Consider the following 14117-nt stretch of genomic DNA (forward strand, 5'->3'; position numbering starts at 1 on the left):
GATTTTAAATCAAACGTATGTTTAAAAAAAAATTTATGAAATGGCAAGTAATTATATTAAAACTTATGCGAGTAAAATCTTTTTCAGTAGAAAATCCTTTTCTCGCTATTACCGTAAAATACGCGATTAAACATAACGTAACGTAACGTACAAAGTTCAGAATGCCGTTATCACGCTGCATATATATATATATATAAGGTTTGTATTTATATTCGTCTTTATCGACACGAACGCCACAGCACGTGATTAATTGTAATTATGTACATGTTGTTACGTCATTATTAGATCATAGTATTGTATTTTTTACCGTATGTATTTAAAACAAAATAAATGTATAATGTTGATAAAAATTCTTTAAGATAAAAATTATCACATAAAATGTATGTATATATATATATATGTGTGTGTGTGTGTGCGTGTGTGTGTGTGTGTGTATGTGTGTGTGTATACATAATATTGATTCGCGTTGAGCAGCGACAATACCGTCAACCGTGAAGGTAGATCAATGCCTTAACCGTTTATTGTTTTTTGTTAACATAAATTAAGAATTAACATATAACGATAGAATCTACATATCTCTATATATCTCGAGAAATAAAAACAAATTAGTCTTCTGTAATATTTCGGCGAGTAAACATCGAAAATTCGTAAGATCATCTGCAAACGTAAGTTGGATTAAGAATACAACGTATACGTATGTATATCTTTCATTTTATAATAAATATTTAAATATATGTGCGCGAATATAAAATACAATATAGAATATTAAATTATGTTAAAAGTTACATATAAATTAAACAACCTTTAATTTGAACTATAAAGTCTGAAGAAAAAAGAAAAAAAAAAAAAAAAAAAAAAAGAAATATATGCACTTCCTTAAGTACATATCAAAGTTAATTTAATATTAAATAAAAAAGATTATATAGATAAACATGTAAGCTGCCTTAATGTGCGCAGTTGTTAATAAGATTGAATGCAATAATTAATTGTCATTTATGAGAACGTATAAAAATATTCTCTTTATATTGATATAGCTGTAGCTCTAACAGCAGCACTCAGTAATGGATTTGGATCAGGTTCTTCTGTTAAAATATTAACTTTAGCCCATTCTCGGCGTTTGTTACTTTGACGTAATGCATCGATAACTGCTTGTACATATAGGCCGTCTTCAAATGTAGCAGCACAAAAGACGGGTTCTTTTACCCAACCTTTCTTATCTTCGACTGATTGAAAAGCTTCTCTTAATGCAGCAATCATATTTCGTAATCCTTTGATATAAGGACGTGGAATAGAATTAGAAACGGGTAGAGATAATTCTAAATCTTCGGTATCTCTATAAAGAATTTCTTCTTGTCCTCCTTTAAATCCATATAAGTCTCCATTGCAAACAAGGAGATGATTACTACCGCCGCATATTAATACTTCTTGGGAAAGTTGCCCTTGCAAGTGATTACTCAATGTGGCTGTAACCAGTGTTCCTCCGCTCAGCTCGATTTGAAAAGTACAAAAATCGGGTGATGTTATATGACGTATACCATTTATATACTTTGTAGTTTGAGTAAATGTTCGAACAACAGCATGTACTCTTATAGCACGTTGACCAACCAAATGGAATATTAAGTCTATAACATGGCTCCCTACCAGAGCCAAAATACCACCACCCATCGTATCGTCGCATAACCAGTCATAATCTGTATTAATAAATGAAAACATTAGGAAAGTAAAGAAAAATTATACGCTTGGTAAATATATCATAAAGTTAAAATAACTAACCGTTATGTAATAAACTTCCCATATGTACTCTAATTTCAATTACTGTTATTGGACCTTCTAAGTAATCTTCTTCTAAAGCTTTTTTCATGGTAACAAATGCTGGTAGAAATCTTAAACTATGATTAACTATGCTTATTAACGATGGATAATATTGAGCAGCCCTGACCATTTTCAATGCTTCACTTTGACTTAAGCCAGCAGGTTTATCGCACACTACATGTTTTCCAATGCCCAAAGCTTTGACTGCAATCTGTGCATGTAAACTTGGCGAACACATGATAAAAATTAAATCTACATCCTTTCTAAGAAGTACATCGTCTATCCGACTTGTATGAAATGGTATCTCCAGGTCCGCTGCTGCTTCCGATACTTCCGACAACGTTCTGCCCCATATAGCTTTAATTTTAAATCCCTTCTCTCTTAAAAAGGGAATAATTACTCTAACAATACTTCCTGTACCAAACACACCAATGCCAGGCAATGTCATATTCGCGTTTTATCAACAGGATTGTCCTCTTCATTTAATCATTGTTATATTATGTGAACGTTGCCAGTAATCTTATTTAATTAATTAACAATTACACCATTTACATACAACCATTTGTTATAAATCGTCGTATAGTTTAAATCACTCGAATGATTATGATCAATTGTGACATTTTCTTCAACAGTGATTTAAGGCACTCTATCGGTGGGATAGCAGAATCTCTTTATATACCGACTCTTGGTATAGTACCGACTATATGATACTCGCGCTCAAATTATGATCTCTTGAAAATATACAATACGTACGCATGTAATATAATAGAAGAACATCACTGCTTTCAATTCTATCGAAAGTTTCAATTTTCACAAAAAAAAAAAATGATATATATATATAAATAAAAAAATAAAAAACTTTTTAGTCTGATGATTTTTTTTCTGAATCAACATTAGCAATCGCTAATCGATGTCAAATCATCGTCAGAATAAATCGATTGAATAAATCGCACGATATGTAGTGTTAAATAGAAATCATAAAATTATTGCTGAAATGACATCTCTTTATCGATATTATCTGTAAAGAATTCTATAATCTTTTTTATTAAAATACTATACTATCGGACTTTCGCGAACTTGATAAGAACGTTAAGAAGGTAATAATACCAAGGTTTTGAGAATTGATTATATATCTATATAAGTTCCATAGGCTATATTAAGTTCTTTATCATCTTTTATCATGATAATATTAAGTTGTTCATTAAAGGATTGCAAGAATCAAGAGTCAATCGTCTATAGCAATCGACATTAATTTAAGCATTTTACCGCGTTGAAATTTTAAATAAAAGAAGTTTGCAATCTCGTAAAAAAGATAGTGGTGCATCGAGAAAAAAATTAATCATTTCAAATTGTGATGAATATTTCAACGTAATATTATAATTTTTATAAAATTCTGTAAATATTTAATCAATTTTTCTATACTTTTTAAACAAAAAGTGCGCTTGATCGAACGTTTTAGATAGATCATCCCCGATTACGAATATGGTAAGTAGAATAGATTGAATTGCTTCATTTTGACCTGTTTCATTTGCCAGAATCAAATCAAATTCGTTAGTGTATATAGAATCGATGATAGAAAGTATTGTTTGGGGTGTGAAACTTCAATTAAGGACGAATGCGCATGTACTTAAAAATCTTCTCACATATGAGACATGTCAGATGTGACATATGAGACGTGTCAGTTACGTCAACACCTCGCACCTCTGAGCTCAGGCATAGAATGCGATGTTTAGCAATGTGTCAATTACTTTTTTAACATCGAACGAAAGAAGAATACGCCATAATGCAATGTGGAATCGTACAAATCGATCATTCTTTTCGCGTTGGAAAATAGAACGGACGAAATATCTGTGTTTGTTGGTGAGTTAAAGTGATAACCCCGTAATAAACATTGAATTTTTATTATCATATTCGAAAGAAAGGTTATAATAATGACCATTTTTTGAATTTCAATCAAAGATGCATTGCCATTTTCATCATGTTTTGAAATTCCGTCGCATAAATGTTCTTATTTCCAGTAGCTGAAGAGGCACTAGGTGGTCGGCCACCATAACTTATCTCTTCCAGTCGTAGGCGCAAAGCTAGCGCTAATCTATCTCTTATGTAATAGTACGAGCCTTGATTTTTGTGTTCTTCTTGGAACCACATTATCTACCCATTCGAAATAACATATAAATTAACGAATTTGAGTTTACTTGATTTCTGAAGTGTAATTATCGTTAAATAAGCCCCAAGCATAAGGTTACCTTGCATTTTGGATATTTATTTATTTCATCTGCAACGAGGTGATACGGAAAGGGACAAATTTGTTCGATTCGCACTATTGCAATTTTATCTTCTAATTGTTTTGCCTTACGTTCTTCAATGAGATCATAGTATATTTTTCCCGTACAAAAGAGTATCTTTTTAATGCCTTCTGGTTTGACGGAGTAATCTCTGATCACAGGTTGAAACGTTGTACCAGGGCCTATTTCCTTAAAACTCGATATCACCATGGGATGTCGAAGCAATGACTTTGGTGCCATGATTATCTGGAACAGTTGATCGATAAATCATATGAACGATCTATTATCTGTCACGGTAGAATTCTGGATGTAAGATCATTAACCAGTGGTTTTCTAAACGGCATCAATATTTGCCGTCGCAAAACATGAAAAAAGTTCGCCGGTGTAGTCAAATTGCAAACGATTAAATTTGTTTCAAAAAGTTGTCGCGTCATTATTTCTTCCGGAGATTTATCTTTGGCAGCATTCGGTTCTGTTCCAGGTATGTGAATGCAATCGTCGTCGCACATTTGCAAAAATCTTTCGAATCTTGCGGACGAATGTTCAGGTCCTTGACCTTCCATGCCATGTGGTAAAAGCAAAACTAGTCCCACTTGCCTACCCCATTTTGATTCGCCAGAAGATAATATACAATCTATGGTAACCTAGATAGTATTCATTGTGATTTTAGATTGATCAACGATTGTGATATATCGGGCTTATGAATTACCTGACAGGTATTACAAAAATCACCGAATTGTCCTTCCCAAAGCGTAAGCGTCTTGTGATTGTAAGCCGAGTATCCCACCTCGAAACCTTTTGCGTATAACGACAATATTAAAGGATTAATTTTCAATAAAATCATTCACGTATATGTCTTCCTAAATTGTTACCGCAAACCCCGTATTCCGATAATGAAGAATTTGAAACGGTATAAAGTGCTTGACCAGGGAACACATCGTTGAGAAGATTTTTATATACTTTGTCCCTCTTCTGATCATGAATAATGTGCATTCGATGGGAAAAGGTTCCGCGTTCAACGTCTTGCCCGGATAATCTTACATGATGTCCTTCTTTCAATAAACTAAGAAATCCCAAACCTTCGCCCATAGCCCAATCAATTTTTTCTTCCGACATCATCTCTCCTCGTTTTTTCATTGTCCTTAACACCTATACACGTATCAAAAGGATATATCAAAGAATATTCAAAATATTAAAGATCTAACTCATGGAAAAAAAAAAATTGCCCATTTCATATTACGCACCGCATTGTGAACTGTTATCCCTTCTGGAGGAGTCGATAAAGTTTTGCACATAGTTTTAATTGATTCCAAATCAATGCCTGTCTTCGGTATTTTATTTTCCGAAGATTGATTTGAAAAGAATTTGCTCCAAGGTATATCATGCCAATCCCACATGTGTATAGATTGAATGGATTGCGCTTTTTTGAATTCCGTCTCGCAATGGTCTAGGTATTTATCGATTTCCTAAAAATGAGAAAAAAAGAAAAAAAAAAAAAAAAAAATAAGATGAGAAAGAAAACTTAAGCATCGGGAACCGTGAGATAGAACGCATTCTGACACACTTCTTTTATAAAGGTTTCTGTTATCACACCATCTTTTAATAATTTATCGCTGTAGATGGTCAGAACATTTGGATGAGCTCTTATGTTCTTATACATGATTGGCTGGGTCAACATAGGCTCGTCTAACTCATTGTGACCATATCTCCGATATCCGACAATGTCGATCATAACGTCATTATGAAATTTTGCCCTTTCAGATAAAAAATATTTCGCATAAATATTTGATATAAATATTTTTTTATTCGAATCAGAGACCTTTAACAAGATATTTACCTATATTCACTAGCAACTTGACTACAATAAACTACTAAATCCGGATCGTCGGCGTGTACATGAAATACAGGTGCGTTTATGACCCTCGCTATGTCCGAGCAATGCCAACTGGATCGAGAATATCTCGGATCGGTCGTAAAACCAATCTAAAATTTTTTTTTTTGCGTATTGAAAGACGATGAAATTTATCGGAATAGATATCCTTTTTTTAACAATAATACAGTTCGAAAACCTACCTGATTATTTATAATTACATGAATGACACCTCCAGTTGTGTATTCCGGTAGATTCGTTAGGTGCATCGTTTCAAAAACTACGCCCTGCCCGGCTATAGCAGCATCACCGTGAACTAAGAGTGCCAATGACCTTTCACCTTGTTAACGTAAATTCAAGATTTAAATCTTGCGAATTAGAATTTTTTTTTTTTTTTTGTTTTTTGTTTGTTTTTTCACGATATAGAAGAAACATATAAATTATTCGTTATTTACTTTTAGTATCTTTCTTTTCCACTTGTTCGGCTCTAATTCGACCTACTACAACGGGATCGACAGCTTCCAGGTGCGAAGGATTCGCCATAATGGAAACATGTATTTTTTTGTTACTTCTGCATTTGAATTCAATATAAATAAAAATGTATAAGGCGCTCGATATAAGAAAAGAAGAAGTGATCGAATCAAAATAATATTATAAAGCGCGAGACCTCTGTAACAATTTCTCAGCGTGCGTTCCAAGATGATATTTCACATCCCCAGATCCAAAGCCGTCTAAAGCTATAGGATTGAATTGAGTCAATAATTGATGGAGAGGTTTCGAACAAACATTGACTAATGTGTTTAGACGACCACGATGTGCCATTCCTATCGCCACGGTCTCCACTCCTAACGGTTATAAATGTTAAAATTATATAAAGTCAAATTTAATTTTTGTTTAGACTTTGAGAGAGTGTGTCATTACCTTTTTCAGCGGACGTTTCCAAACATTGCATCATCGCGGGAATGAATGCTTCGCAACCTTCCAATCCGAATCTTTTTTCGCTAGCGTACTTTTTCTGTAAAAATCCTTCAAATCTCACGGCTTTCATGATATTCATCCAAATCCATTTTCTGTGCTCGGTAGATAATTCCCAGGCATTCGGTACTTCGAATTTTTCTTTTAACCAATCTAACTGAAGATAAGCATATCATCTGTGTAAAAATGTATATTTTAATTTAATTATGATTTCGATCACTTACCATAACAGGGTCATGAATATAAGTGTATTCAAGACCTAAATGCCCGCAATAAACTTTATTTAATCTCATGATGATCTCGCGTAAAGGCAAACTTTTCTTTTCTCCACCGATCATCGTCGATCTCGTCAATAAAAATTCTTTATTCATGTCAGCCTCGGTAATTCCTTTTAAATATTCTCTCACCACGATCGCTGGTGGCAAATTAGCAGTTCCTTGAAGCTTAGCAGAATCTGGATTTTGAATGCCCAATGGATCCAAATCAGCTATCAAATGACCGCGTGTCTTGAAACATTGAAATGTTATAATATCGTTGCATTTTAACAAAAAAATAATTCTTTCTACCTGATAAGCACGAATCGTAGAATCAATGTCCAAAGTTTTATTTATAAGACGTTCATTTTGAGATTGATTGAAAGACGACCCGCTCGTTTTGGGTGACAATGAAACTGGTCAAATATCAAAAGTTAATTATTATACACATATAGCTATAAACAAACGTATATGCGTACGAATATGAAAAAAATTAATAATTACTATTTTGTCCTGCCCCATTTTTCGTTCGTCGCGCAGCCATTTTAGAGGTAATGGTGGCAATATTACTTTTTGGTAGAGCAGATCTGATGTTATTCTTTTGAGAATGAATCCGTTCAAAGAATTCATTCCAAGAGGAATGTACAGAGTTTTTGTCCTTCAACCAAGCATTATACATGTTTTGTAGATAATAATTACTTGACGTAGTAAGAAAAGTGTCTTCCCTTTCATTAGAACCAGCATCGTGTTTGTAACGCCCGAGCCTTTTTTGACAATGTCTTATCTTTTGAGACAAACGTAATAAAAAAAATTGTACGGTCGTGTGCATCTTTGAATTTATGTAATGTCTGTTTAACCCTAAAGGAATTTTAGTCAAAGTGGAACGTGTACATACGATTATTTCTCTTTGAACATTTTTACAGAATAATGCACATAAAACAATTTTTCTCTATTCATATTAAAAGTCAATTTCTTTTTGACACTTCGACTTTCTTAAATATAACGTCAATGTTAATATGATAATATGTTCGTAGCAATCTTCATACGATGAATTTCATTCTGCCAGCGATCCATATAATCGATATTCCTCGTTTTTGTAAATATCCATTAAATCTTTTTCATAGTTCCGTCTGATGACAAACAAGATATTTCTATCGCTAGGATGCTCTAGTATTCGTCAGTAAAAGTACGCAGAAATATATTAATATTATCCATAAAAGGAAAAAAAACGATTAGATATAAATGTTTGACGGATTAACCTATCGTATATATACATATGTGTGTAGTAAGCCTTTCGATGGACAAAAGGGTGCGTTGTTTATGAAAGAAAGAGATGAGACATATATATAAAGAGAGAGAGAGAGAGAGAGAGGGAGAGAGAGATGCAGAATGAAGGGTACGAGATGTACGCGAGAAAAAAAATAACGGAGGAATAGTCCTCTTAAGTAGACCAACGAGAAGAGCTAAGAGTCAATCTATCGTTGCGAGTGATAAGCGTTAAATCTATCTTTTTACAATAAACTCTACTTTGGATTATATTTCACTTACATTCTACCATATCCCACGTATATAATCACGAAATGTGACGTACAATATCTTCAAAGGGAAATAATATATACAAAAGAAAAATATACAAATGAATGTATCATTTGTTATAATTCTTTTCAATGGAATTTATTGATTATCTCCTTAGTACGATGTTTCTTTAAAACGTTGATAAATTCTACGCAATGTCGACGCAAATAATGATCTATTGTATTTATATACAACATTCATTTTTAGGCCGAGGACTCTTCGATATTCACCGGACATAGAATCATTAGAATAAGTCCTGACAATGTCCCATCAAAAAGCCAATATCCGAGGAATCGTATCGTTTCACATAAAGTGAGTATTTCTAATAAAAGTTCTACGCGAGTTGCAATAAGAAAGATCCTACGTAAGTTCTTTAACTTTTCTTTGCAGTACACCTTGTGGAATTTCATCCCTAAAAATCTATTCGAACAGTTTCGGCGAATAGCAAATTTCTATTTTCTTCTTAATACAATAGTAGCATTGTCGATAGAATCTCCAATTTTACCAGTGACCAGCTCATTGCCCTTAACGTTCGTCATTTTGGTGACTGCTTGCAAACAGGGATACGAAGATTATCTACGATATAGAGTAGATAAAAGCATTAATAAAAGATATGTAACAGTTATTCGCAACAAATGTGCACAGGTCGGTATAATATCGTAGTGAAGTATAATTGCCATAATAATTTTATAACAAATATCGTTAAACATCATAGGAAATTCATTGTGAACAAATAGTCGTAGGAGATATAGTAAAGGTAAGACGAGACGAGGATGTTCCCTGTGATCTTCTTCTTTTACACAGCGACGAAAGTTCTGGTTATTGTTTTGTTACAACGTCAAACCTTGATGGAGAAACAAATTTAAAGGTATTTACTTATATTTACATCGAGATATTTCAGATTACACGTTGTTCTTTAAAATGAAAAGCTTTTGTTTTATGTATTTAGTCGTTACACGTACCGAAAATCATATCCAAGATGCCCCTACAAGAGATCGTATCGATGCAAGCGACTATAACGTGTCAGGCTCCAATGCCAGATCTTTATAGTTTTAATGGAAAAATGGAAATAAAAAATAATTCGAACGAAGTGACGACGAGTGGATTTTTAACGATAGATAATATGTTGCTTCGTGGAGCAATATTAAAAGACATCGATAGCGTGATTGGTTGTGTCATTTACACCGGTAAAGATACAAAATTATCGTTAAATTCGAAAACAGTACCGAATAAATTTTCAACGGTAGAAAGGTACCTAAAAGAATATAATTTTTTTCGATTTTTTTCGATTCTAAGCAGATAAGTAATTTAATTGCTTTGTTATAACAAAATGTCGTATCTTTTTGCAGATCCATCAATAAATACCTTACTGCTTTTATCATACTTCTGCTGTTTGAAATAATTATTTCAACGATTTTTAAATTCATAATAGAATCAAATTCAACGTGGGACGTCTATTTGGGGGAGAAAAGTTCCACAACCCCGTTGTCTCTTTTTATAGATTTACTCAGTTTTACTATTTTATATAATTACATCGTTCCTATATCGTTATACGTTACGATCGGTAAGACATTATCCACAATATTTCAACGTGTTATGTATATTTTCTTTTACATTGCGATCTATGTGCTTTTCAGAAATACAAAAATTTCTAGGATCTGTTTATTTCAAATGGGACATCGATCTATACGACGAAGCATCCGATCAACCAGCATTGAGCAACACGTCGGATTTAAACGAGGAACTTGGTCAGGTCGAGTATTTATTCACTGATAAAACTGGTACGCTAACTGAAAATCTGATGGTATTCAGGCGATGTTCCATCAACGGACAAGTATATATAGAAAAAGACTGTGATGGAAATCTTTATTTATTACCACCTAACGGAGACGAAAGGGAGGCTGTAAAATTACAATCGTGGCAGGCAAATATCACAATGATTACATATACATATTTAGAGGAAGTCTATAATAAATAAGAGAATGTATTAATATTGCAGTCTGAAATTTGGCACTTCATGATGAGTATTTCTCTTTGCCACGTTGTTCAAATTGCACCACCAAGTCGGAAGTCAACGATTAGTACGCAACGCTTAGAGTATCGTAAGAGTTTCAGATTAAAGACGATTACCAAAGTTAATAGTTCGTTGCTTATGCATCCAGATCTTCCAGAATATCAAGTAAGGATGATGATATTCAAATGTTCCTGAAAAAAAAACAAAAAAAAAAAAAGCAAAAATAATAATAATAATAATTTGTCGTATTGCAGGCAACATCGACGGACGAGAAAGCTTTGGTAGAAGCAAGTGCGAGATGCGGTGTTATATTTCACAAAGACACGAGGGACACAATGGAAATTAAAATAAACAATAGTATTCTTATTTTTACGAAAATGGACATATTAGAATTCAGTTCTGGTGAGTTGAAAAATTACCGTGATGATCTTCAAACCTGATAGATTGAAAACAAAGAAATTTAATTATTCACGTTCTGTTCGAACAGAAAGAAAAAGAATGTCGGTAATAGTTAAGGATACTGCGGATGATTTGTGGTTGTATTGTAAAGGTGCGGATACATCGATTTTACCTTTAATTATAGAAGGAGACGTCGAAACAGCAGCTGCTCATGTAGAAGATTTCTCTATGGTACATCAATGTTCCACAAAATGATACTTATGTATTTACGTTTATTGACTAAAACGTTATGTGTTTTGCATTAGAGAGGATTGCGTACCTTGGTAGTGGCTTATAAAAAATTAACCCAAAGAGATTATACACGGTTAACACGTAATATCGAAGTTGCAAGACAAGTCATCGGACAAGATCGAGAAATATGCATACAATGTGCCTACGAAGAAATGGAAAGTGGTCTAACTTTACTTGGAGTAACGGCGGTCGAAGATCGTCTTCAAGAAGGCGTTGAAGAAACGCTCGAGTGTCTAAAAGTAGCTGGAATAAAGGTTCATTATTTTTTAAGTAATATGCGTACAGTAAATCGTTCGGTTAACCTATTCATAATATATGTATATATATTCTATTATGTAGATTTGGGTACTTACCGGTGACAAAGCAGAAACAGCAGAAAATATAGCTTTCTTGTGTGGTCATTTTAAAAAGGGTACTGAGATACTACGTTTAATGACACAAACAACGAAGCAAACTTGCTTCGTTACTCTTACCAATTTCGAGTAAATATAATACCATTAGCATATATTGGGCAAATTTCTTTTCTCTTATCCGTATATCAATATAATTTTTGCAAATACGTTTTTTACAGGCGTCAAATGAAATTGGAACCTCATAAACAGTATGGATTTATAATCAATGGAAGTTGTTTAAGTTTGGTTATACAAACGTATCCACAGTTGTTTAAAAAGATTGCAATGTCATGTGAGTCAGTCGTATGTTGCAGATTAACGCCTCTCCAAAAAAGCGAGGTAACGAATAAAAAAATCATTAAAATGATATAATGAAAACGAGAAGGAAATAAATCGTTATCTACGACAACTTTTTGTAAATACACACGATTTTATTTTGAATAATAATGTCAAAATTAGTAATGAAATTGAATAACGTAGTATCTTTATAAAGTGCAATAGAAATGTGGAATCGTGTCTTTCAATAGTGGCGGGAAAATTAAATGTTACAGATCGTACAAATGATAAAAAATACAAAAGGAATAATAACCGCGGCGGTAGGTGATGGCGGGAACGACGTTTCTATGATTCAAGAAGCTCATGTCGGTTTAGGAATAATGGGTAGAGAAGGACGTCAGGCAACGATGTCATCGGATTTCGCATTTACACGATTTAAACATCTGAAGAAAGTATTTCTTGTACACGGACATTGGTACTATCGACGAATCAGCATTTTAACGCAATACTTTTTCTATAAAAATTTTGTCTTCATTACTCCACAAGTATTATTTGGTATACACAATGGTTTTTCTACTCAGGTATGTTTATTAAATCATATTAAAGTGAGAACACACACGCACACACAAATTTTGAAAAGTATCATTGCGTTATATTTATATTAAATGTTTTTCATGTAGGGGCTGTATGACAGTATGTTTCTGATGTTATTCAATGCATTATTTACATCAGTTCCAATAGTTTTATTTGGATTATATGAACAGGACTATTCTTCCAATAAACTTTTAAGCAATCCATATTTATATAAGCTTCATAAAAAGAATTTTTTATTATCTTGGAAGCAATTTATATTGTGGTTCACTATGGGTAAATATTCATAACATTTATCTGCGAAATAAACTGACATATACAATAAATTTCATTGCTTTGTAGGTACATGGCAAACTTGTATAATATATTTTGTAATATATTTTTATGTATATAATAATCCTATAATCTTATATGATAATACGCCAGTAGAACTCTGGTCTTATAGTACATGGATATTACATATGGCTATATTTGTCATTAATTGTCAGGTATAATTTTATTATTTTTATATTATTTTGGAACAAAATTTTGCAACGATTATATATAATTCACATGTTTTTTCTTTTTTTAAGTTATTAGTATGCAGTTCATATTGGACAGTACCATTTGTATTTATCATTATATTATCTGAATTATCCTTTTATATATTTGCATTTTTATATTCTATGACAAACGTGTAAGTATAAAATATAAATGATTAAGTTAATAGAAGGAGACAGTTATAATAAACATTTTATAAGATAAACAATCAAATATCAGAAGAAATATATTGTCAGTAAGGAAATAATTTTATATTTTAGACGATATGACGGTGATATGCTCTCTGTATTTCCCAAATTGCTATTATCAAGTGCATTCTGGTTACTTACTTTTGTAATACTTGTTGTTTCATTAATTCCTGGATATTTAATTAAAATTTATGAGTCGTATAGACCAAATAGAATTCTTCGTAAAAATGAAGAAACTCCAGACATTATGCATTTTGTTGATGGTGATAATGAAACAGTTACATCTTATCAACTTCAGGTAATAATATTCATTAATGTTTTATATACGTATATATATATATATAAAACGTGTATATATATATATATATATATATATACACGTTTTGAAAAAAATTTTTAAATCAAAAACAAGAGCGTCTACAGAAAGTAATTTTTTTTTTTTTTTATAGGATCGAAACAACAGAAATATTTTACCATAGAAGGGTAATTTAGATTTCAATAGGGACGAATAAATCAAAATTAAATGCATTATAAATGCTTTTACTTTTTTTTTATTACAGTAAAATACTCTGTAATATATTATTTATTTTTAACTTCTTTATAAATTTACAAAAGTTATTAATTAATATTAGTGAATGTTTTAAAGAAATTATTT

The 14117-nt window shown here is 32.3% G+C and overlaps 4 protein-coding genes and 1 long non-coding RNA gene across 8 annotated transcripts in view; 1 reads left to right on the top strand and 4 right to left on the bottom strand.

Moving 5' to 3' along the window:
* Positions 1 to 20, bottom strand: part of LOC124948547 (dehydrogenase/reductase SDR family protein 7-like) — a 1501-nt gene extending 1481 nt beyond the window's left edge. Inside the window, exon 1 of the mRNA XM_047492313.1 lies at positions 1 to 20. This exon is cut by the window's left edge and continues 147 nt beyond it. The gene's annotated coding sequence lies outside the window, so the exon portion shown is untranslated.
* Positions 21 to 1011: 991 nt separating this feature from the next.
* LOC124948546 (glucose-fructose oxidoreductase domain-containing protein 1) lies at positions 1012 to 2442 on the bottom strand. Its single transcript, XM_047492312.1, has 2 exons — positions 1774 to 2442; positions 1012 to 1691 (listed from the first exon to the last, which is right to left on the bottom strand). Exons 1-2 carry the CDS (start codon positions 2258 to 2260, stop codon positions 1021 to 1023), a joined length of 1158 nt encoding a protein of 385 aa, XP_047348268.1. The 5' UTR covers positions 2261 to 2442; the 3' UTR covers positions 1012 to 1020.
* Positions 2443 to 2983: 541 nt separating this feature from the next.
* LOC124948541 (phospholipid-transporting ATPase IF-like) lies at positions 2984 to 14070 on the top strand. 3 transcript variants are annotated; one of them, XM_047492300.1, is made up of 20 exons: positions 2984 to 3297; positions 3377 to 3672; positions 8979 to 9083; positions 9162 to 9416; positions 9487 to 9639; positions 9721 to 10022; positions 10121 to 10335; positions 10427 to 10695; positions 10771 to 10950; positions 11040 to 11187; positions 11273 to 11415; positions 11490 to 11729; positions 11815 to 11957; positions 12047 to 12206; positions 12419 to 12724; positions 12824 to 13010; positions 13077 to 13222; positions 13307 to 13410; positions 13535 to 13760; positions 13912 to 14070. In XM_047492300.1, the coding sequence occupies exons 2-20, from the start codon at positions 3538 to 3540 to the stop codon at positions 13939 to 13941; spliced, it is 3447 nt and encodes a 1148-aa protein (XP_047348256.1). In that variant the 5' UTR covers positions 2984 to 3297; positions 3377 to 3537; the 3' UTR covers positions 13942 to 14070. The 3 variants fall into 3 exon arrangements, with proteins under 3 accessions (XP_047348256.1, XP_047348255.1, XP_047348257.1); XM_047492299.1 differs by having other exon boundaries at positions 2986 to 3297; positions 10409 to 10695; XM_047492301.1 differs by lacking the exon at positions 3377 to 3672 and having other exon boundaries at positions 2987 to 3297; positions 10409 to 10695.
* On the bottom strand, positions 3373 to 7380 carry LOC124948542 (2-oxoglutarate dehydrogenase, mitochondrial-like). Of its 2 annotated transcripts, XM_047492302.1 has the most exons (12): positions 6889 to 7179; positions 6635 to 6812; positions 6423 to 6538; positions 6171 to 6307; positions 5935 to 6080; positions 5662 to 5851; positions 5342 to 5563; positions 4970 to 5246; positions 4807 to 4892; positions 4421 to 4741; positions 4059 to 4343; positions 3373 to 3963 (listed from the first exon to the last, which is right to left on the bottom strand). In XM_047492302.1, exons 1-12 carry the CDS (start codon positions 7022 to 7024, stop codon positions 3766 to 3768), a joined length of 2292 nt encoding a protein of 763 aa, XP_047348258.1. In that variant the 5' UTR covers positions 7025 to 7179; the 3' UTR covers positions 3373 to 3765. The 2 variants fall into 2 exon arrangements, with proteins under 2 accessions (XP_047348258.1, XP_047348260.1); XM_047492304.1 differs by lacking the exon at positions 3373 to 3963 and having other exon boundaries at positions 4204 to 4741; positions 6889 to 7099; positions 7167 to 7380.
* Positions 9389 to 12307, bottom strand: LOC124948552. The gene is made up of 5 exons (XR_007100779.1): positions 11829 to 12307; positions 11357 to 11718; positions 10137 to 10976; positions 9734 to 10026; positions 9389 to 9615 (listed from the first exon to the last, which is right to left on the bottom strand). It is a non-coding gene; the product is annotated as an uncharacterized LOC124948552 (long non-coding RNA).
* Positions 14071 to 14117: the final 47 nt, after the last annotated feature.

Source organism: Vespa velutina, chromosome 4 (assembly GCF_912470025.1).
Source record: "Vespa velutina chromosome 4, iVesVel2.1, whole genome shotgun sequence".
Lineage (NCBI taxonomy): Eukaryota > Metazoa > Arthropoda > Insecta > Hymenoptera > Vespidae > Vespa > Vespa velutina.